Source organism: Rhinichthys klamathensis, unplaced genomic scaffold (genome assembly GCF_029890125.1).
Source record: "Rhinichthys klamathensis goyatoka isolate OS25496 unplaced genomic scaffold, OSU_Roscu_1.1 h1tg000289l_1, whole genome shotgun sequence".
In the NCBI taxonomy this organism is placed as follows: Eukaryota; Metazoa; Chordata; class Actinopteri; order Cypriniformes; family Leuciscidae; genus Rhinichthys; species Rhinichthys klamathensis.
Window position 1 is genome coordinate 182,865 of NW_026606808.1, and position 24,272 is coordinate 207,136.

Sequence of the window (24,272 nt, forward strand, 5' to 3'; positions counted from 1 at the left end):
TCTTCCCTTTAAAAATCTTAAAGCCACGACTTCACATCACATGGCCACAACATAAAAATGCTGTCGTTAGCTCGACAAAATGATCTTTTGGCCACGACATATTATCACATTCCCACAAATTAATATGTCATGACCATGACAAAACTATGCAAACCGAACATATCCCCTCTCGGTCACCATATTATATGTATGTTTCATAACTAAAGAATAAATTGTGAACATTATTGTCAAGTGTAAAAAACCCCGTTTATGAGTACTGAGTATTAGTGTAAAATAAAATCAGTTCGCACAATTCTGACACTTGCAGGGTATTTATTAACATTAGATTGCATGACATTATATATATCACAACAGTGGCAATGTATTCAATTAAAATGAATGTGAAAATTTAAAATGTAATTCATTTCTTATTCTTCCTTGAAATGTTTCTGGATCCAGGAGAGAATGTCCTCATCGATATGAATGGAAAGAGTTCCGTCTGGATTAATGGGAACAGCGACAGGGAGACGAATATTCATCCTTGACAGTGTCATCTAGAGCAGCAGAAACAAAAATAATTTGTTGAAGTTTCTTATTATATCTCTGTGAGGGTCACAAATTAACTGAAAACTATTTCACCTCTGGAATCCTAGCAATGACATTCAAGGATCTCTGACTTGGCAAAGCTGCAGTCAGTTCAATCTCTTTCTCACTGTTCGATGCTCTTTCTAGGCTAAAGCCCGTCTGGTAAGCCGCCATAGGAATGTGCTTAGACAGCCTAATTGGGAAGGGATACACAAAGAAGAGCAGATTAAACCAGTGCCATTTTCTAAACTATACAATACATTTGTCATTCAGCATTGCTGAACATTACTTTTTGGCATATGTGGTGACAATTATTGGCAGCCTCTCCCATTCCAGCTCTAGACGTGCAGCAGGGAATTCGCCCAGGACACCGGCTTCAGCTTTAGCAGTGACTGCATACTGTTGGCATTCTTGACCCCAAGCAACCTTGGCCTGAAGGACATTTGTGTTCAAAGGATGGTATTGATGTAAATTATTTCACTTGAGAAATTAATTTCGATAATAGTTCCAGTCTCACAGTGACTTTGTGCTTGCTCAGCAGGGCACCATCAGCACAGATCTTCATGTTGTCATTTTCAGCGATGGAGGAAACAACGAGCTGCACTCTTGCTGTTGGCTTGTCAAAGTATGCAGCAAGTTGGTAGCCCAGCAGCTTGTGGTCAACTCTCACAGCACGGGCAATGACAGCAAAAACAGGTGGAAGAGCACTTCCGAGGAATATAGCCTGAAAGCATAAACCATAATCAATTTAAGTGGAATTTAGTACAAAATGTCACCTTTGGATTATATGTTATTAATGACACTAGTTGATTCACCTGTTTCTGGAGAGCCTCAAAGCTAGATGCAGTGCTTCCACTGCTTACTGCCTTTGAAGCACCATGGGGTGCCATGAACTGCAAGCAAAAATAAGTTTTGTAATAAGTAATCAATATAATCTAAAGTAATGATATTAAAAATAGTATTTTTAGTAGTTACCCGATCTTTGTGGAATTTCTTGAAGGGCTCCATGATCATGGCAGTCTAAAAATCCATATAAAATGATTCAGTGAAAAAAAACATATTTATGAGACAAATATTGGCTACTTAACCAACACGCTACCTTCCACGTCCTCACCTTACTCCTACGAGAGTTGGACATGGAGGAGCTTGAACTGCTGCTGCTGCTGCTGCTGCGGCTCCTGCGGCTCCTGCGGCTGCTACTGCTGCTTTCAGAGGAGACGGACGCATTTTTGTCTTCAGTCTCCAGGATTTCCCTCAGTTTCAACAGGAAGGCCTTTCCTTCTGGAGTCTCTTCATCAATGAGGCTGATTTGCTTAAGGAGCCTCTCAGCAGCTCTAGGACCAACTTGGACTTCAAGCTCAAGTCTTTCAACTGCAGGACCTTCAGCTAAAGCCAGAATGACTATTATTATTTTGTCTGCAAATTTTTTAGTTTAATCAATGTAATCTTCTCTGAATGAATACCTCTTGTCAGTGCAGCACGGGCTGAGTGCTGTCCAATTATGTAGAAGAGAGGAGAATTTCTGATAAAAGCAGCATTGCGAGAGTGCACCTCAACGCACCCCTTGATTTCAATGTATGGGACAGCAAGACAGAGAGTCTTGTGAAATGGAGCAGCAGCTCTCACAGGAGTCTCATCTGGTGTTTCAGAGGACTGAAAAGAATAATTAAGTATTATATGCCTTGCTGTTTTAAAACTTAAAGCAAATGAATGTTCAGAATGCTAACACATCCATCATGTGTGTTCAAAATTTACCAAATAATCAGCAGGAGTCTGGGTATTCTGCATGGCAGACTCGGGTACTAAGGGAACAATCCTCTCAGCGTTGGGCTCTTCAATGTTTCTAACTACAGCAAGAGTCTCAAAGCTGTTGGAACAAAAAAATGGTGAATCTCACTTTTAGAAGCCTTCTGAATTGTTTATGAATTGATTCAGAATGTTTGCTACACCGGTCTGACTAAGATTTCAGTACCTGACATCAGCAATGTGTTCAGGAAGATCAACAGGCAGAGCCTCCACCTTGTAGTTGCCCTTGAGAATGTCTGCTCTTGCTACCACTTTTCCAGGGACAATTGTACGGACCTTTCCTCTTGCCATAACAGCAGCTTGGATCAAGGCAGTGTTCACTCCCATCACAGCAAAGGTCTGGAGAGCAACACTGAAATAAAAATAAGGGAGATTGTTTGTAAAACTGTTGTCATGTACATTAGATCTCATCTTCATGAATGTAGCTGCAAAAGTCTACCTTGGTCTAGCTTCAGCTTGGAGTTGAACATCAGTCTTCTTGAGCTGGTCAAGAGTCATAGTCTCAATCGCCTCAGGGAGAGGAGGTGTAATGGTGGCCTTAACTAGAAGGATGAACAGAGCAACATCAAACTTCGAAGTGACACCCTCATATCCAAGGAAAGGATAAAACATTTTAAGAAAAAAACATACCATTGAGACTTGCAGCAGCAACAGCAGCAGTGTACAAACTGAGCTCCATGGGCACACCAACTGCTGTTGGCAAGATACGACGCACTTCAGATGCAAGCAGGGGTTTGGCATACTGGAAGGCAACTCCTTCCTGCAAAGCTTTAAGGGCATGCTTCAACTGTTCACGTGGTTTGGGTCCAGTGGCCATCTGGGGATGGTGTTTATGAGAAACTTAATTCTAATTGTGAGAATTATTTGTGAGACAGATCTAAAAAAAATATGATAATGAGAGAGTAGACATGAGCTAAAACTCTATACCTGTATTGCTTCTTCAATTATTGTCTTGTCAATGTTGAAATATGCCACTTCTTGTCCAAGTAATTTGACATAGGCTGAAGCCAATGGCTGATTGGTTGGAAAGTCCTTCCAGTTTGTGAGCTTGAGGTGTTAAAACAGAGAAGTTATATACATTTTGTCTATATCATGTTTATAATAGTTCTTAAAAGTACACAATTATATTGTACACTGGCAGTGTTGTGCCTGAACGCGTTCAATGAACGATAGTTCATGAACTCGTTCATATTTTGGGCGAACGTGAACTGAACGTACTGTATTACTGCCTGATGAACGTTACGGTGAACGCGTTCATTCTGGTGTCTGTAGACGCACGCTCTCTCAGTTTAACTTCGTTCAATAGGGTGCCAGATTTCTATAGAGCCTTCCAGGCGAAAACCCGGCTAAAACATGCGTAAACAGGCCTTAATATGTAGCAAAAAAACACCCAATCTGGCAACACCAGCCACCAGTGTCGCACCGCGGCCGCCACATGCGTCATCAAGACAAGAAGCAGCATGTATTCGACAAAGCAGCGAGCGAGGAGGCGTCGTATGATTATTTAAACGAGTTGTATGACAAGGTCGGTGAGGATGGGAAAAATCGTACATTTCTGTGCAAACTTTGCCCGCCGATAAAATAATTGCTGTCTGTGGTTGTATATGGGCTGTGTCAATAATTGAAGAAAAAAATAAATAAATAGCTCGCAGCAACATATGGAAAAAAAGAACTATGAACTAGTTCATTTTTTGAAGTATGAACTGAACTAGTTCATTTTAAAATTTGTGAACTGAACTTTGAACTAGTTCATGTAGAAAATGAACTTTCCCAACACTGAATAAAACTTACAGCTCTCAGTGTGCGCTTGATCCTTGTGATACGGTCAACACTTTCATCTGCAGCAGGAGATTTCAGAAGAACCTCTTGGATTCCTTCAGTTCTCACACCGATCTGATTGAAAGGATCAATTGAGTGAAGACTGAAAATATTTTAAAACCATGAATCAGTTTTTTTTTTTTTAAGGTCTTGGTTGTCCCACCTCAAGAACATCAGCAGCAGCTCCAGCCAGGTAAGCACGTGCTTTAGCTACAACAGCTCTGGGCAGGATGGTGGCGGCATCATTGATCATGTAGGCACTACCAGCAGCTCCAATCATAAGAGGAGCTGCACAGGGACAGAGGTAAGAATACATTTAATGTGTCAGGAGAATTCTTTACACATTTTAAGAAACTATTTTCTTATTTAAACAATTTTTTAGCTCTCTCTCAAAAATGGCAAGACTCACTATGATAGAAGTCCAGCTGAATTGCTCTGCTGAAACGGAAGCTAAGCCTGTCCAGTTTGCGACTCATGAGCTTGATGGCAACATTAGCTGCACCCGCACTGAAATGGACAAACCATAATTACCTCTGGCTTGTGCTCAATTCTGTCTGTTAAATTAAAATATGTGGAAAATGATTTGTTATTCTTACACAGATGCCATATCAGGTGCAGTGATTCTGGTCAAGGACTTCATGTGGGAATAGGCAAAGCTCGCAACATGCATGTTAGTCTCAGTCTTCAAAGCACCAGCAAGATTGGAGACGAGAGCCACTGAGGGCTTGGCCTCGAACAACACAATACAAGCAACCATACGTACTTCAGGGTGGAGAGCCCTGTCCAATACAAGCTGCAGGGCCACTGGCTGAACCTGAGGCAGAAAACAAGGTTAGTATATTATTGAATGAAAATGTGTGTAATCTTTACAGTAATTGATTCCTACAGTGTCTGACACTTACCAGTTTGTGCTCTTTCTTGGCAATGTTCCTCAGAGCCAAGATGGCATCAACCTGGACTTTAAGAGGCAGAGAAGTAGCTGCAGTTCTCAGTCCAGGTAGGAGCTTCATGATGGTTTTAAGACTAGCAGGGTGACCAGCATTGCCCAGGACTTTCAGAGCCAAAGTGATTTCAGGAATGTCATTCTTAGAAATGGCCTCTGTAGCAATATCATGGATGGGCTGAGTAGTTTGAGGCACATACAGTTAGACAAATACAAAATATTATAGTATGTCCATGACAGAAATTTATGGATGTCTTGAGGTGTTTACCTTGAGGAGCTCGGAGGGGCAAGTGGGAACTGCAATGCAGTGTTTGGCAATCATGGAACCATATCCAAGCATGACGACTTCACGCAGAGCTGGGATTGTGGCAATTTTCTCGTGCATAGCCAAACTCTGTTCAGCAACATACAGAAATGATTAATTTGATTCTGGTAAGATTTGAAGAACAGCACTTTGAGTATAGTATAAGATCTACCCACAGCTGTTAACTGGATGGTGTCCAAATCAGCAGTGACCATTTGCAGAGCAACCACAAGAGCCTGAATGAACTCATGAATGGTAAGTTCACCAGCCAGGAACTTCTCCTTGATGAATTTTACAATGACTGGTGTGCCAACAGCAGGAAGAGCATCCAGAAGCCAGCGCCTAACAGATTCATTGTTTTCAAAATATATTCATAATACAAATTTCCCTTGAACTATATTGCTATGAACTTATTGCTCAAACATTGTACCTGTAAACTGGTTTGTCTTTGAACTGAGCCCAGATGGCCTCAATATTCTCCAAGGTGGCAGCACGCAGGAGCTGGATGAGCTCAAGAAACTTATGTGGAGCATCATCATGGACCATGGCCACATTGTTTTCAACAAGGTGCTTTAAGACCTCAGTAATCTAGAAAGAGTAAGGGCAACACTTAGATGACGTCTTCGTGGATCAAAGACTTTGACTTGGAGACTTTTAAAGATGTTAAGTAATGAATTATACCTGAGCGGGTGCATCACTGATCTTCATGAGTTGAATGGGGGTCTGAAGAATTTCAGTTGAAAACTCATACTGCAAGGATCCACGGGCCAAGTAATCAGCTTTGACTGGAACAACAGGCGTCTTCTCAATCTCAACAAAAGTCAAGGTTTGTCTGAAAAAAAATATATATATATTTATTTATTAGTAATATTGTTACGTCATTTTTTTAAGGGAAATCTCACAGAGGATCAATCTCACTTTGCTTCCATCTGGGCAGCACCATGGATCTCATTGAAGGGTGAAAACTGATGCACTTCCTCAACTGTGGCTTCAGCGATCAGTACACCGGCGGCAGATGGTTTCATGATGTAGTTGTAAGATGCAGTTTCAATCAGACTCTTGACCCTCTGTTGGGTGAAAGGTATGTGACCACTTGACTCTTGGCATTTTCATTATATCGAGTAAATATTTCAAGTGTTTCTCGTCTTTTTCATTACCTTTGTGCATTCAGTACACCTCTCAGTGTATGCCAAACCGACGTCCTTCATGACTCTCTCCTGACAGTGGTTCAGATCCTTAGACTTGGTGACAATAATGTGGTTGGCCTTTGTATCCTCATTGATGACGTAGTGGGTCCTGCACACTCCCTGAACTCCATCCTTGAAGGAAAAGTAAAAAAATTAGATTGCAGAACTCAAAAAAGATCAAATACATACCAGGATCACTTTCTTACCTCTTGCAGCTCATAGATGTTCTGGGTCTTCTTGAGGTTGAGCTGAATGATGTTGAGGATTCCTCTGTGCAGGTTCAGTACTGTAGGGGAGACTCCTGCTGGGGCGAATACCTTTCCAACCACACCATTAACATACTCAAACTTGATGGGAATCTGAAGCTGAGCAGCCAGAGCTGAGGTGAGCTTAGTGGCAGGAACAAATGGATCCTTGGGCCAAATGCCAGCATACTCGTGGAGTAGAGGATCCATGAGCTGAAAAGGAATAATTTCACTTTTAAACAAGGGAATTGTTGCTTTTAACCCTTTCACACGTAAGTTTAAAATATTATAACTGACCCCCTCAGGGTGAGTTTTTCAAGGCGACTGTTATTTAGAACCTGACACTTTAATGTTTCCATGGTGACGCGTCATTGCTTGTCACGTGACACAGCGCAACCACAACACAGCGCTGAATCAATGATGATCTGCTTTTATGTCATTTTTCCTTTTTTATTCAAAATATTCACAAATGTATTAGCTATAGCATGAAACACTGATATTCCGATTGTCAAATATGTACAAGTGGATGTGTTTTGTTGTTTAAACACCTTTATAACGATCGCGTTAGTTGAGCTGTATGCGGTATCCGCAGACGCAGTTCAGATGATCGGATCAGTTGGATTTACAACACGTCAATTCCTCCACTTCTAACGAAATACATGAAAGTAAGTGGCCGGTGAACTGGGATAAGAATAGGGTAAAATGTAAAGCTACTTACACAATGTGTATTTGATATGAATAAAACGTGTCGTCTTATTATAATGGAAAGGATTATTATGCCGCTTCCATAGACATCAGTGTGTATTTTACAAACTCAAAATCATTGTTTTGCTAGTACTTATGTGTATTTAAATGTCTGAAACCTAAAGTAAACATTATGTGGTTGAAAACACTGAATAGTTGTGATATATGACAGCACTGAGCACGTCCGTCTCTGGCTCAGCGCCAGCCAACTCGCGAAAGCACGTTTGAATTTAGCAGTTGATCACTTGATGCACTGACCGTTCTAATCCCACCGGTGTGATCGTACGCTCCAGGGACCAGCCAAGACTGATCACACCAGTGTGATTGTACGCACGAAAGGGTTAACAGTCAATGCTTGCTAACGCAGTTTTAGTTTTTCCTTACTGTTGAACATAATGGTCATTACCTTCATCATGAAGGTGTTCTCTGTCATGGCACTGATGTGAACCTTGCTGCTGACTTTTATTCCTGCTCTGGCCAGACCTTCTTGAGGAAGACCACCCAAGAGCAGAGCCTCATACTTGTACACATAGGTCTTATCAGGGGCAAACTCAGGAACTGAAAATGGTAGAGTATTTATTGGGTTGAGTTTAAGCAAGTGTGCTATTTACAAATTACCAAATTACAATTTTGTTACTTACCAAGGTTGATCTGTTGACATGCTAAAAGAAACAAATGAGAAAATATGCTTTGAAAATGACTTAATTTAACTAATTTATTTTTAAGAGGTTCTAATTTACTTTCTTAAAGATAAATATTTTAAGAAAAGAGATACAGGAACTTCTTAAGTTCGAAAACAAAACTTACCCACAAGGGCTACAGTCAGGGCAAGCACAACAGCTCTCATGGCTGATGGTTTGTGAAGAGCTACTCAGAGAATCAGATCTTTTAAATTACTTTATTGCTGACCAAGTATTATTTTTTAAATGAATTATTAACAGATGTCTTTAAACATAAAAAGACTGTTGGGTCAACCTATCTGAACATCAATATCAATTAGAGATTAGGTTACCCTGTCCTGTCATGTCACCGTCAAGAGCAATGACCAACGTCAATTTTGTATTTGTCATCGTTTGCCAGAAAGTTGATCAGCAAAAGTTATCTTTGCCTAATTCATCATGAGTCCACTGCAAATTTAACAGTTTCTCTGGATTTATTATTTATATGTATCTGTTTGAGTAAAATGAATATTTTTTATTTATTCTACAAACTACTGACAACATTTCATGCAAAGTTCAAATAGAAATATAGTAATTTAGAGCATTTATTTAAAGAAAATGACTACTGGTCAAAATAACGAAAAAAGATTTTCTGTTTTCAGACCTCAAATAATGCAAAGAAAACAAGTTTATATTCACTTTTAAACAACACAATTCTGTTTTAACTTAGGTGAGTTCAGAAATCAATATTTGGTGGACTAAGCCTGATTTCCATTCACAGCTTTCATGCGTCTTGGCATGCTCCCTATCAGTAGGTCACATTGCTGTTGGGTGACTTTAATCCACTCCTGGTGAAAAATTTAAAGCATGGCTTTATTTGATGGCTGGTGAGCCTCTTGCTTACATTCCAGAGGTTTTTAGTGGGTTTCAGGTCTGGAGATTGTGATGCAGGGGCGGATCTACAGGGGGGCAAGGGGGGGCAAGGGGGGGCAGGTGCCCCCCCACTCTAGAGCCTTGCCCCCCCAGCTGCCCCCCTAACTTTAATGATCCAAAAACTGTACTTGTAAAAACAACCTGCCACTATGTCCACAAGCTTCTCAAAACAGTGAACTAAACAATACATTTACCAAAAGTGAACAATTTCATTTTTATTTTTAAATATATTATTAGCCCCTCCCCCCTGCGTCCCTGATTCAAACGTGCAGAGCCAGAGCGGGCGGCGTTGGCGGCTCACACACACACAGCGAGTCTGCTGCGGTAAGGTGGCCCTGCAACCCGACTGGAGAGAGTGAGCTTCCCCAGAGCCTCTGAAGGTGAAGTGAGTTTCCCCAGGTGTAGTTTAAACACACACGTTTAACTTAAAGTTACATTTGTAATTAATGTATTGTATACTAAAGACGATTCAGCATCAGCAAAAACAGCGCGTCTATTACGTTAGCCAAAATCAGCGGTCAATTCGCTCCCTCGTGATTTGTAAGAGCACTCTTCCCTTTGATTAGCCTAATTTTGATTTTAGTAAAGACAAGAACAGCTTAAGGCGAGACACAAAAACATCTGGTTTTTTTCACTGGTTAATTTTAAGATTAACCATCTTAAAACGATCTTCTTTCAGACTTGTGGTGAAAAATGTTTCCAAAAAAACACATTTAGGACTTTATTTTACTACACTTTGTCTATTTGCGTCAGTAGATTTCTCCTAAATTCAACAAAAGTTGTCGTTCTAAATCAACATGCTGCTCAGCGATCGCTGCATGTCGATGTCATCACATACATCTCTGTTGGAAAGCTCTCTCTCCTGTACATTGTTGTCGTATCCAAATATGGTCATTTCCTTTTAATCAGTAACCAATCGTGAAAATACAATGGACATTTAACTCTAAAACCGAAATCTCATTGGCTGATGTCAATTTCTGACAACGTGATTCGTTCAGATGCATCACGTGACGTGCTCTGACATTTAGATATGCGTTTTTGACTGTTTTTCTGTTCAGTTGAAGGCCATAAATGCTGTGATTTAGGTGGTTTGTATTGTTGTTGCTAATGATTTGATAAGATATTGTGTCTGTAAATAGTTGTTTCCACTAAAAATAGTATGATTTTTTACATTACAAATCTTTAAATGCTGTTTTCTCAAAATTATTTTCTTGTCATTCTCCAGTACAAACATCTCAGCCTGTGTAGCACCCATGTACACCAAACTTTCCAGTTATACACTTAGCAGTATTCTGAAGATATTTTCAGAGGGATTTGTTAATAAATCATTCCTAAAAACCTTTGTAGTGTGTAAGGGCATGATTAAACAATAACGTTAATCATTTAATAATGATTAAAAGTGTTTTTGTGTTTGTTTTGTTTAAGCAATTCACATATAGGGATTCCCATGTACCGTCTACCCCTGCCACCCTGCCAAGACATCTTGCCACCCCTTTGCCCCCCCATGTAAAATTTTCTAGATCCGCCACTGTTGTGATGGCAATGCCAGGGTCTTGATCTGGTGGTTCTTCATCCACAACTTGATTGGCCTAGCTGTGTGGATTGGAGAAAACCAGTCAGTATCTGGTGTGATCACCATCTTCCTCACGCAGTGCAACACATCTCCTTCGCATAGAGTTGATCAGGTTGTTGATTGTGGCCTGTGGAATGTTGGTCCACTCCTTTTTAATGGCTGTGCGAAGTTGCTGGATATTGGCAGGACCTGGAACACGCTGTCGTAAACGCCGATCCAGAGCATCCCAAACATGCTCAATGGGTGACATGTCCGGTGAGTATGCTGGGCATGCAAGAGCTGTTTCTGACAGTTTGTGTAGAAATTGTTTGATTATGCAAACCAATTGTTACAGTAGCTGTCCGGGTGGCTGGTCTCAGATGATTTTGGAGGTGAAGATGCTGGATGTGGAGGTCCTGGGCTGGTGTGGTTACACGTGGTCTGCGGTAGTGAGGCCGGTTGGATGTACGCCAAATTCTCTGAAACGCCTTTGGAGACTGCTTATGGTAGAGAAATTATCATTCAATTCACGGGCACCAGCTCTGGTTGATATTCCTGCAGTCAGCATGCCAATTGACCGTTCGCAAAAGCCACGCCCCCTAGTTATTGTTACTACGCCCGTCAAACAAATGGTCAAACACGACCAGCGCGACAGATTGCCATGACGGGAAGAGGTATACCCCTGCGTGTCAGTGACCTTTTTTGGAGCAATACCTCAGCGATATCCTCCAGATTGAGGCAAAAGGGGTTACAGTATGCAGTGGAGGGATATATTCAAAATATAAAAATATGCAATGAAGGAGACACGACTACTATCGAGGCTAATGCTTTACCGGTCTCAAGCGAAATCTGAGAAACCCCATGACCTGTTACCTCAAATTCAACCAGCACAGCCTTGAAGAAGATTTTATAAGCTGGTTCAGTGGCTAATTGTTTGGAGTTATAAATATATAACTGCATATTTAGTAATTTTGCCTCAGATATAGGATTATACGTTCGCTTTAACAAGCAGGTTGTTCATTACCACGGCAACCGCATGCGTGTCGTGCTGAATGCGATTTTCGTGTTTAAAAAGTAACTATACATAAGAGACGGAAAGATGCAGATACATTATTTAAGGTTATTTCTAATCGTTACGATATTGATATATGAACTGATGTTGTCAAGTAAGCTTCATGCTTTCCCCGTTGCGAACGTGCACTCCTCTAATCCTCTAATCACTGCTAGCGACTGCTGCTCATTTTCCCCCGAGAATATTATGTTAACAACAACCCTTTAGAAAACGTAATTGATCTGCTTTCTCCATGTTTCTTTGACTAATCTCAGTGTCTCAGTCTCACGCACACTGCACGAGAGTTAACCATGTTCGACATATGTAACTGGGAGTGGGGCCGTCCACACTGTTTGATCCATTGTAGGCACCGCTCACGTTGTGTTTTCGGCTTTGGAAACGGAAAGAACACAACTCCTCCAGACATTCTCTCGGGGTACCTAGTGTCCGATTTACAAACGCCGTAGGCACACCGCTTCACCATCTTGCTTGGAGGCAATGTTTGACGAACCTGCTCACATAGTAACGGTTGCTATGATGTGTGATTGGACAATGGCCGCTTTGGGGGAGGGGCCTGCGAAAGGTCAATTGCATGCTCCCTCAAAACTTGCGACATCTGTGGCATTGTGCTGTGTGATAAAACTGCACATTTTAGAGTGGCCTTTTGTTGTGGCCAGCCTAAGGCACACCTGTGCAATAATCATGCTGTATAATCAGCATCTTGCCACACCTATAAGATGGATGGATTATCTCGGCAAAGGAGAAGTGCTCACTAACATAGATTTAGACAGATTTGTGAACAATATTTGAGAGAAATATGCCTTTTGTGTACATAGAAAAAGTCTTAGATCTTTGAGTTCAGCTCATGAAAAATGTTGGCAAAAACAAAAGTGTTGCGTTTTTTATTTTGTTCAGTATATGTATATGGGCCATTCTACATAATTGGTTTAAAGAACACACAGAAACTTACATTTTATTGAATAACACCCAAAAAAGTGTTGAATCTGGCAGTTATGTCACGCCACTGAACATTCTAAATCCCATATGTGGAAACGTACTCTCAGGGGCACAGAAATATTCATTCTTAGTTAATTTAGTGAGGTTACTTTGAGTGTATTCTAGATTGGTCACACACATACATTGTGTATGACAAAACATGCATGCAAAAAGACAACATGCAAATCCATTTTACATTTTTATTTATGCAACATTTTGCATTACATGTAACTGAATTGTACAGTAGCAATTGGCTACTGACTAACTGGAAACAATTTACCAGATAACAATGAGATATTCGCCGATACCATTGGAATGGTCTCCGATACTGCCTAAAAGCTGGTATAGGTAAGTACTGGAATTTATGCACAGATCCAATACCATGTAATATAGTAAAGAAAGAAAATCTACTTTAAAGTAGTAAAAAAAAAAAAAAAGTCCTGTTACACTCACTTGTCAAACTTTATAAAAGGTCAGGCATTTATTGTTTGTATTACAAGAAGTTAAACCTGAGCCACATACAGCAATGACGGTTTGGGTATTAGAATATAAAGAAAAAATCAGAACACCTCTGAACATAAGAGTTTCATCTGGGGCACCAAAAGTACAAACACAAAAGTGCAACACGTGGTGCTTTTTGATTCCTACCAAAAAATATACCATATATATTTTAGTACTCTTCTCACTGTTATTTTGCCTGCCACTTGTAAAGAACATTATACTATATAAAAACATGATATAAGCATAAAGCAACACATTTTAATTCAAACCTTGGACATCTCCAACATTTCTTATTTTTCTTACAGCTGCTCCACCTTTGCATCAAACACGTGTTTTCACATTACTATAAACTCCTCGGTGGCAAGGCACCGGGGGTGGATGAGATCCGCCCTGAGTACCTCAAGTCTCTGGATGTTGTGGGGCTGTCTTGGCTGACACGCCTCTGCAGCATCGCGTGGCGGTCGGGGACAGTGCCTCTGGGATGGCAGACCGGGGTGGTGGTCCCTCTTTTTAAGAAGGGGGACCGGAGGGTGTGTTCCAACTACAGGGGGATCACACTTCTCAGCCTCCCTGGGAAAGTCTATGCCAGGGTATTGGAGAGGAGAATACGGCCGATAGTGGAACCTCGGATTCAGGAGGAACAGTGCGGTTTTCGTCCAGGCCGTGGAACACTGGACCAGCTCTATACTCTCTACAGGGTGCTGGAGGGTTCATGGGAGTTTGCCCAACCAGTCCACATGTGCTTTGTGGATTTGGAGAAGGCATTCGACTGTGTCCCTCGCGGCGGCCTGTGGAGGGTGCTCCGGGAGTATGGGGTCCGGGGTCCTTTGCTAAGGGCTGTCCGGTCCCTGTATGACCGAAGCAGGAGCTTGGTTCTCATTGCCGGTAGTAAGTCAGACTTCTTCCCGGTGCATGTTGGACTCTGGTAGGGCTGCCCTTTGTCGCCGGTTCTGTTCATAGTTTTTATGGACAGAATTTCTAGGCGCAGCCAGGGGCCGGAGGGTGTCAGGTTTGGGGACCACGCGATTGCGTTGCTGCTTTTTGCGGATGATGTTGTCGTGTTGGCCCCTTCACACCAGGACCTTCAGCATGCACTGGGACGGTTTGCAGCCGAGTGTGAAGCGGCTGGGATGAAAATCAGCACCTCCAAATCCGAGGCCATGGTCCTCAGTCGGAAAAGGGTGGCTTGCTCACTTCAGGTTGGTGGAGAGATCCTTCCTCAAGTGGAGGAGTTTAAGTATCTTGGGGTTTTGTTCATGAGTGAGGGAAGGATGGAACGGGAGATTGACAGACGGATCGGTGCAGCTTCTGCAGTAATGCGGTCGATGTACCGGTCTGTTGTGGTGAAGAAGGAGCTGAACTGTAAGGCAAAGCTCTCGATTTACCGGTCAATCTACGTTCCTACTCTCACCTATGGTCATGAGCTTTGGGTCATGACCGAAAGGACAAGATCCCGGATACAGGCGGCCGAAATGAGCTTTCTCCGCAGGGTGGCTGGGCGATCCCTTAGAGATAGGGTGAGAAGCTCGGTCACTCGGGAGGAGCTCAGAGTAGAGCCGCTGCTCCTCCACATCGAGAGGGGTCAGCTGAGGTGGCTCGGGCATCTGTTCCGGATGCCTCCTGGACGCCTTCCCGGGGAGGTGTTCCGGGCATGTCCCACTGGGAGGAGACCCCGGGGAAGACCTAGGACACGCTGGAGAGACTATGTCTCCCGGCTGGCCTGGGAACGCCTCGGTGTCCCCCCGGAAGAGCTGGAGGAAGTGTCCAGGGAGAGGGAAGTCTGGGCATCTCTGCTCAGACTACTGCCCCCGCGACCCGGCCCCGGATAAGCGGAAGAAGATGGATGGATGGATCAAATATCTTAAACCTGTTAAAATTTCTTTTTTAACTTGTAAAATTGGTTAAAAGTTTGATTAAAAGTATGTTAAAAGTTTGAAGCATGTAAAACATTTTATCAAAATATTTAACACTAATAAACATCCTTAAACAATCCAACACTAGTAAACATTATACAATCTCAGTATTTGTGAATGACTGTCAAGTTTTTACAGTCCGTATACATTGAGCAAACCAAAAGTCCTTTTGAAAGCAAAGCAAAAATTAATTAACAATAAAAAAAAATCTGCCTTGTAGACCTCTACTTTAAGCAAAATTTGTTCCATGACCTTGTTTTTGGTTATTGTGCTTTAGACAAGCTCTGCCCATGTACATTCAAGAGAATCTTCTGCATCACTTCAAAAGTGAATTTGAGGTCTAGTGGGTTGCTTCACCTTTTCCAGTCCATTGAGAAAACTTAAAGTCCTTGTGAAAACTAGGAGGTAAAAATAAAAAAATAAAATCTGCATTCTAGACTTCTACTTTGAGCAAATTTACTTCATGAGCTTGTTTTTTAGGAACTGTGCCTTGGATGACAACCTCTGGCCATCCAGATTCATGAGAATCTTCTGCATCACTTCAAAAGTGCATTTGAGGTCTGCTGGGTAGCTCAGGTTCAGACAGTATATTAGTCCAAATAACAAAGCAAAGGCATCCCCAATATTTCGCAATCCACACCTTCGACCAGGACACCGATGTCCTCTGGGTCATCTCCAGCACATCCACCCTCGTTTTGAATGACATACACTCCCATCACAGTTTGCTCCATGGAAGCGCTGGCTTTGAGGTCTGTGTTCTGTGGGATGTTTTAGGTTAAATGTTTTATGAGAGCTTGAATATGAAGTCATTCATATTCATTTTATTTCATGTGTGTATAGACATTTGCATATACACACACACGTTAATTAAAACACTTAATTATAGTTAGTTTATACCAAGACATTTCTGAAAAAACACCAATTAATTTTCCACACTGCACCTTCTCTAAATTTATCATAACAAGTAGGGATGTAACGATACGCTCAACTCACGATTTAAAGTTCACAATACGATTGTATCACAATTTTCTTTAACAAAAAAGAAAAAAAAAGACTTAAATATTTCTATATAAATTGTGCAAAACAAGAGATGTGTACTCTTACCAAAAGTGCAACTGAAACAGTATTTTACATTAGATAAAAATAAATCCTCTGTCTATTTAGATGCAGACTGTTGGTTCATCCCTGTGCTGGAATTCTTTCCAGTGAAATGCAGCCACATGATAGACCATTTAGTTGTCAGCATTTAACCGCGTTAAGCCAGCTACGGTTACCTGCTGTAAGTTAACTAACGTTAGAGGCAAGCCCTAGGCTGTAGCATAGAGATTTATTTATCTTTATTTTTGAGAGCAGTTTTAAAAGGCAACACATGGTGCTTGTGTCACGATACACACAGGAAACGTAAGATCCAATAGCAGTATTTAATTATAGGGTAATCCTACGGTGGCTGAGACAGCTCAACGCGCTGCAACTGAAGCAAACACATGCAAATAGAAAAAAACGCGTGCAAATAGAAAAAAACACATGCAATTAGAAAAAAACACATGCAAATAGAAAAAAACGCGTGCAAATAGAAAAAAAACACCTGCAAATTAAAAAAAATAAGTGACGAACCCGGCTGGGACGTGCTTACTGCTCGTGAGCGTCTCTGTGCCCTACTCCCTTCGAAGGGCAGACGGCAGAGCCCTTAAAGTGGGACTTTGGAGTGAGCAGGGCTCTAGTGTGCCATTTATAGCCGTGTGGAACGCACTTGATGAAGGAGCAACTAAAGACAACGCAATTCCTCATTATTTTCACCTGGGATGTTCCCATGACAACGCAGCACGGCGTCCATCAGCTGAAGAGCTGGTCTTACGACAGAAATATAATGCTGTTAACATAACGGTTGCAAATACATTTGTATTTTTACTTTTTTTTAAAAAGCTTTTAAAATATGCGTTATATATCTGTGTGTCTCAACTTTAAAATTTTGGACCCTACATTACCTAACATTTCTTACGAAACTTTTCTTTATGAAAATGTAAACATAACATGAAACAATTTGTACAGTGTAACTGATGTATAGATTAAATATCTTTTCTTCATGTTTTTCTTCTTTATCTTTTTTATTTATTTATTTTAGTTTCCAGTTCATTGTTCTTTTCTCATTTGTATTCTGATGACATTGAACATAATTGTTAATACATTTTGTACATTGTATACAAGTTGTATGTCATAAAAAAAATTAATCTCTGTATGTTTTGCACAAATAAATAAATAAAGTAGAATTTTAAGCTGTAAGCACCAGCACGTCCCAGCCGGGTTCGTCACTTATTTGGTTCCCCTGGAAACATTTCCGTTGTGGTCTGTGTTTTTTGCAGCGCGTTTATGTATTTGTGTTGTGAGCTTTTGCAGCGCGTTTCTGTATTTGGTGGTGTTGTGAGTATTTCGAGCACACGTGTGTTGTGAAACTGATGAAGATGTTTTCTTAATTAGTTTTTTTTATTTTCATGTGTTTTTTTCTATTTGCACACGTTTTTTCTATTTGCATGCGTTTTTTTCTATTTGTATGTGTTTTCTTCTGTTGCAGCGTGTTGAGCTCTCTCGGCCACCGTAGTAATCCGTACTCACAACACCAGTGCAAGGGTCCAAAGTCCAATAAGGCAATCCAAAACATAAAATACAAAGAACCAGGCAGATACAAATAACGGAAGTGTGGCGACATAATACAAGGACTCCGTGACAAACAATGAAACAGACAGGGTATATATACACAGACACTAACAAGGTGATGGGAAACAGCTGTGTGCAATGAACAATGAGTGACAGAACAGGATTGTGGGAAATGCCGTTTCTAATGTGACTGACACCGCCTGCCTCCTCCCTCACCACCAAGGTTGAGTAGACCAAGCACTCTTCCATCTTCACCGGCCTCTATGCTTCCCACACCCTCTGCCCGATCTAGTAGAGAACCAACGGACATGCATGCAGGCCTAAACGTTCATGCACGTCCTGAGCCATCAGTTCCCTGTCAGAGGAACTCAACTGTACAACACCCAATGAATGTGAATCCGATTCCACATTACCTGAATCGGCCACAAGGTGTCAATCAAGACTTATCTCAAATCTACGATTTTGGGCATCCAGGACTTTATCCCAGTGACCCTCAGTTAGCAAGGAGTGATGCCCACCAATATAGTCAAATGCCAGGAAATGCTTTCTACTTTCCAGGCCCTTTATGCCCTCCATGGATGCCGCCGCCTTATGTTCAAAACGGTGGAGTATTTAGGCCTCCGTATTTCCCTTATCCTTTTCCTGATCTGCCATATGCCCTACCTGTCCATCCAGAGTATGTGACTCCACTAGCTGCCGCACGACAATCTCCTCAGGCTCCCCACGAGCCTGTACCAGCTCCACCAATTAGAGTGACAGATTCTGCTACTAATCCCCTAGTCATGCCTGCTTGTAGTTCTCGCCATTTGCCTCTGGGCCCTGCACTAGTCAATCCTGGTAGGCACCTAGAAGAGTATGCAGCCAGTCACCCTAGAAATGTTCAGTGCCATTCTGTTGCTGATATGATTCCCACAGTCTCGGCGTCCCAGTCTCATGAAGCACCTGCGGATTGGGTGCATTCTCCCCATAGGGTTTATTCTACGACAGCTGCTCACTCCTGTCATCCAGCCCAGTCAGCAGTTCCTGTGTCCTACATATCAGTGCCCCCTGTTCAGCTCGGAAGGTCAGCATATGAGAGGCCTTCATTTACGTTTTTTAGAAGAGAAGACCCCATGAGTTTGCAATGCTAAATATGGCTTTGGAGAACTTATTGCCACTTGAGGAAAATGAGCAGTATAAATATCATATTCTTCTTGATCACTTGAAATTGGATTCAGCCCATCATCTTGCCCTCGCTTATGCTCATCATCCACAGCCTTACACTACTTCTTTAAAAGCTCTTCGGAAGAGGTACAGCCAACCCCACCATCTGGTGTTAAGAGAAATTACTTCTGTCCAGAGCCTTCTAAATGTCCGCTCTGGAGATTCTCGAGGATTCAGTCAGTTTGCCGTACGTATTAGAGCTTTGGTAGGCATGCTTCAGTCCTGGGGTTATGACGAAGGTGCAAGGGAGCTGGCCTGTGCGTCCCATGTCCCATCAGCTGCTTAGTAAGCTCCCCGCTGACCAGGTTGCCAGTTTTGCCAGACAAACCCGACTATTAAGACCAGATGTGCCGTATAATCTGATAGACTTTGCCAACTGGCTAGAGGAGGAAGCAGAATGTCAAAGTTTGGCTGTTCAAGTGAGTGAGTCATCACGGAGGGTTACAGGGCCACTGGCTAGAGATCATTCCACCGCCACTTTCTTTCAGGGTGTAAGTCAGGAAGAGAGTGCTAGAGATCACATCCAGAATCAAAGCACTAATCCTCGTGTGAAATTCTCCAGTGAATCTGCATTCCCATCCTGTGCTTTCTGTGACAGTCAAGCTCACCATCTTAGTCGGTGTCCTGGATTTCAAGAATTTGATGCAGCAGCCAAGGAAAAGTGGATTACGGACAATGGCCATTGCTGGAAGTGTGGACGTTCCCATCGTTCATCTAACTGGAACTTAAACAAAGGCTGCCCCCAATGCCAAGGTCGGCATTTAGGAATCCTGCATGAAGTGAAAACTCGTAAAAGTGAGCAACAAATTCTCTATCTGAGTAGGCCCAGTGGATTCAATTCTGTACTCCTTAAAGTGGTAAGAGTTGTCTTGACTCATAACGGGAAATCTCTGGAGACCTATGCCATTCTGGACGACGGTTCAGAAAGAACCATGCTCCTGTCATCTGCTGCGGAGAGTTTAGGCCTCTATGGGGCGGCAGAGACCTTAATCTTGCGCACAATCAGACAAGGCACAGATAAAATTGTGGGTGCTACAGTGACATTTTCAATTTCATCAGCTTCCCAACAGCAGAAGAAATATGAAATCAAAGATGCTTTCACTGCTAAGCAACTAGATCTACCTGAGCAGACTTACCCTATCAGCACCTCCAAGGCTTGCCGTTGCAGGAGTTCCATAAGATCAGACCATTGCTGTTGGTGGGTGCAGACCATTCTCATCTCTTGTGCTCTACGGAATGTGTGAGATTTGCCCCCCCTGGAAGTCCAGCTGCCCTGCACACTTGCTTAGGATGGACTTTGCATGGTCCGACCTCTCTGGTGCGGGAATCCAGCTCTGATACCCGGTGTCTTCTTACTTCGCTTGACAAAGACCAGTTACAGAGGGATGTGGAACGATTGTGGCAGATCGACATATTTCCATATTCTAAGAATCTTAAAGCTGTTATCAGGTCCAAGCAGGATCAGCAAGCCTTTGAGTGCCTAGAGCAACAAACAGAGTGCCATGAGATTAATGGAATACAGAGATATGCCACTCCTTTGCTCAGAGTCAAAAATGCCCCCTTATTGCATGCGCCTCCTGAAGCAGTCCTGCCAACTTTACGTTGCATTGAGCGACAGTTATCCAGGAACCCAGAGCGTGCAGTCATCGATGAGCAGGAGATCCAAAAACTCATTGATGCTGGGTATGTCAAGAAACTGAATTCATGGGAAGTGGGAGAAAGTCATGAGTCCTGGTATATACCCCATCATTTAGTGGAGCACAATGGCAAACACCGCCTGGTGTTTAATTGTTCTTACCAGTACCAGGGTGAAAACCTTAATGCTTACTTGTTGCCAGGTCCAACGTTAGGCCCTTCCTTGCTTGGAGTCCTCATCCGTTTCCGAGAGCATCAGGTTGCCATCAGTGGGGATATTAAAGGAATGTTCCATCAAATCCGCTTGCAACTGATAGGCCCCTGTTACGCTTTCTTTGGCGTAGCATGAAGAGAGATATCCCCCCTAAAGTTCATGAATGGCAGGTTTTGCCTTTTGGCACTACGTGCAGTCCATGTTGTGCTATATACCCGCTCCAAAGGCATGCTCAGAGTCTTGCTGCAGAACATTCTGATCTTCAGACTTCAGTCCTGAGTGCCTTTTACGTGGACAACTGCTTACAAAGTCTACCTTCTGCTCTTGAAGCTAAAGCCATGGTCAACAAACTGCGCTCCACTTTGATTGAGGGTGGTTTCGAAGTTCGTCAATGGGCCAGTAACCATGCCTCTGTAATCAATCATTTACCTGTTGACGCACGGTCTGTCCATTCTGAGCTATGGTTGAGTCATGACTGCTCTGACCCGTGTGAGGGGACTCTTGGACTTACCTGGCATTGTTTGCATGACACCTTGAGCTTCAAACACCGCCCAGTGGAGTACATAGTCCTCACCATGCGGATTCTATATCGTATTCTTGCCCGGCAGTATGACCCTCTCGGGTTTATCATTCCATTCACCACTCATGCAAAAGTCATGCTCCAACACCTGTGGATGAAGCCAGATAGGAACCGATGAGATGGCTGGCACTCGAGAGCTTCACCTGTTTTGTGACGCCTCTGAACAGGCATATGGGTCAGTTGCCTATCTTCGTGTCACAGATAGACATGGAAATGTGTCTGTTTCCTTTGTTATGGCCCGTTCTAGGGTAGCCCCAAAGAAGACCATATCCATTCCACGTCTTGAATTGTGTGCGGCTTTAGCTGGATCTCAGTTGGCTTACTTTCTGCAAAGAGAACTTACCTTGTCCATTAATGATGTCATGCTTTGGTCCAATTCCACCACCGTTCTGACCTGGATTTGCTCTGACAACTGTAGATATAACGTCTTTGTTGCAAACCGAATCACAGAAATCCTTGAGCACACTCAGCCTGAACAGTGGAGGTATGTGGATTCTGCCAATAATGCTGCCGATGACATCACAAGGGGCAAGAAGTTGATAGAACTCATCAATACCAGTCGCTGGTTCTCAGGGCCATCTTTCCTGTACTTGCCAACAGATCAGTGGCCAAAGTCTCCAGTTTTTCCTTCCAATGAAGCCGTGCCAGAACTGAGAAAATCCCTGTTCTGTGGGCATTTCCAGCAGTCTGACAGCTTATTAAAATCTGACTATTCCCAGTTTAGCACCTGGACAGCTTTACTTGATGCTACTGCTGAGAGTATACAGCTGGACTCCACCAAGCCCCAACATGTTCAAGCAGAGCTCCATCTACTCTGTCAAGCTCAAAAAGAGGATTTTCCTGAAGAATATAGGCTACTTCAAAGTGGCCGAGATGTCCCTCCTCAAAGTCGCCTGGTTGAATTAGCCCCAGAATATGACTCGGCTACAGGATTGATTAGAGTGGGCGGCCGACTTCGTCAGAGTGAGGATCTTGAGCCTGATATTATCCATCCAATTGTTTTGGGTCCTAAGAATCATATTACCTCACTGATCATCTTGGGAATTGATTCTTTTTTGCGTCACCCTGGGCCACAAAGAGTGTTTGCCCATCTTCGGCGGAAATACTGGGTTTTACGTGGCCGTCAAGCTGTGAAGAGGGTTCAGCAAACATGTGTAGATTGTAAGAAATGGAAAGGCTCTCCCTCTGTTCCTCGCATGGCGGACTTGCCTGCCTCTAAACTCCGTCTCCATAAACCCCCCTTCTGGTCAACTGGTATGGACTGTTTTGGCCCTTTCACCATCAAGATAGGCCGAAGGCAGTGGCGGATTTAGCAAATTGGGGGCCCAAAGCGAAGGTATGTATGGGGGCCCCCCATCCCATCTTTGAGAACGGAAAAAAAAATTACTGACTGAATGGTAGGAAAAGCTAATCTACGGGGAAGTAAAGGTTGGAGAGGAGAAAAAAAAACCTTCCAAACAGAGAATAAGGTTTCAGAAAACACCTGTCTTTGCCAAAATGCCAGGAAACCCAGCACTGTTTATTCTTTTTTTAAGATCAAATCCATATCAATATAACCAGCAAGACAAGTAGTTAGGGCAAACCCCCACAAACAGCCATATACTTAGCAAATATTGCCAAGATGAATAATTGACTTTGTATGAGTGAGTGAGGTTGCAATTGGCATTGCATATGAGATTGACATTTAAAACATTCTACAAACAAACGTTTTTATAGGTTTGTATTAGTTTGTATATTTTATAATGTAATAATTTCACAGTTAATCTACAAATGAATGTAGAGACAACATAAAGACAGTATATTTTAAATACTTGTTTAATGGCATCTTTTTATGAATGAAGGTCATTATCACTGATACTAATACAGCTATTAATGTCTGGATAACAATGATTTTTACCCCTAATTTTAAACATTAATTATAGCCAGCCATCCAACATTACAGTGTAATTGAAAGCCAAAAAATTTACATTTTGTTAGGCTTCAAAAAATATTTAACAACTTTTAATTTACGTGAACTTAAAATCATCAGATAAACCCATAATAAATGTCATATTTACTTTTGCCCTTTCAGTATAACTTACACGTTATCCTCAACTAGCGTCACTTCACAGCTGCTGCTGTAGCGGCATGTGTCCCCAACAGTAGGCGTAAAAAAGTGTGTCATTTTTGGCAGCGTTGCCAAATACATATCGGCGTCTTTTGTCTTTTTTTCTTTTATTTGAGCCGCTTAGGTAACTTCGTTTCATTTTCGCGTTTAGAGTCGTCTTGCTTCGTTGTGTACTTCCCAGTCCTCCTGTCATGTTTATCTTTCGCGGTTTCGCGCCGCGCGCCGTTCGGACTAGTCCATTTTATTGCGAAAGTAGGGGGTGTTATGTGTAGGGACAGATAACCATGAACTGGACATTTTAACTACTACTTCAACATTTCTTAAGAATATTAATAACATTTACAATGCGTTTGAAGCGTTCATGATGATAAGGGGCTTTTTCTTTTCTTTTATATATATTTTTTTGAGGTTGGTTGGGGGCCCCCCTACTACGACCGCTGGTAGGGGGCCCCAAGCAGCCGCCTACCTATGCCTCTATGTTAAGACCGCCACTGGCCGAAGGCATGAGAAGAGATGGGGCATTCTTTTTAAATGTCAGACCACCCGATGTGTCCATCTTGAGCTCCTGTCTAGTCTTGACACTGACCGTTTCCTCCTAGCCCTTCGGCGATTCGTAGCCCGGCGAGGACATCCTCATGAACTTATATCCGACCAGGGCACAAATT

The 24,272-nt window shown here is 42.4% G+C and overlaps 1 protein-coding gene and 2 long non-coding RNA genes across 3 annotated transcripts; 2 read left to right on the plus strand and 1 right to left on the minus strand.

Moving 5' to 3' along the window:
- Positions 1–396: 396 nt before the first annotated feature.
- Positions 397–8,485, minus strand: LOC130103489 (vitellogenin-like). Its single transcript, XM_056269739.1, has 28 exons — positions 8,419–8,485; positions 8,253–8,273; positions 8,018–8,169; positions 6,829–7,080; positions 6,593–6,754; positions 6,354–6,502; positions 6,117–6,267; positions 5,866–6,023; positions 5,612–5,777; positions 5,400–5,525; positions 5,091–5,309; positions 4,785–5,002; positions 4,598–4,695; positions 4,352–4,476; positions 4,162–4,263; positions 3,298–3,417; positions 3,001–3,187; positions 2,810–2,912; positions 2,537–2,722; positions 2,320–2,431; positions 2,028–2,217; positions 1,679–1,950; positions 1,540–1,584; positions 1,380–1,457; positions 1,082–1,288; positions 854–996; positions 619–757; positions 397–533 (listed from the first exon to the last, which is right to left on the minus strand). The coding sequence occupies exons 1-28, from the start codon at positions 8,456–8,458 to the stop codon at positions 408–410; spliced, it is 4,047 nt and encodes a 1,348-aa protein (XP_056125714.1). The 5' UTR covers positions 8,459–8,485; the 3' UTR covers positions 397–407.
- On the plus strand, positions 897–1,538 carry LOC130103490 (uncharacterized). The gene is made up of 2 exons (XR_008809359.1): positions 897–1,023; positions 1,103–1,538. It is a non-coding gene; the product is annotated as an uncharacterized LOC130103490 (long non-coding RNA).
- LOC130103491 (uncharacterized) lies at positions 4,960–5,460 on the plus strand. The gene is made up of 3 exons (XR_008809360.1): positions 4,960–5,019; positions 5,124–5,185; positions 5,372–5,460. It is a non-coding gene; the product is annotated as an uncharacterized LOC130103491 (long non-coding RNA).
- Positions 8,486–24,272: the final 15,787 nt, after the last annotated feature.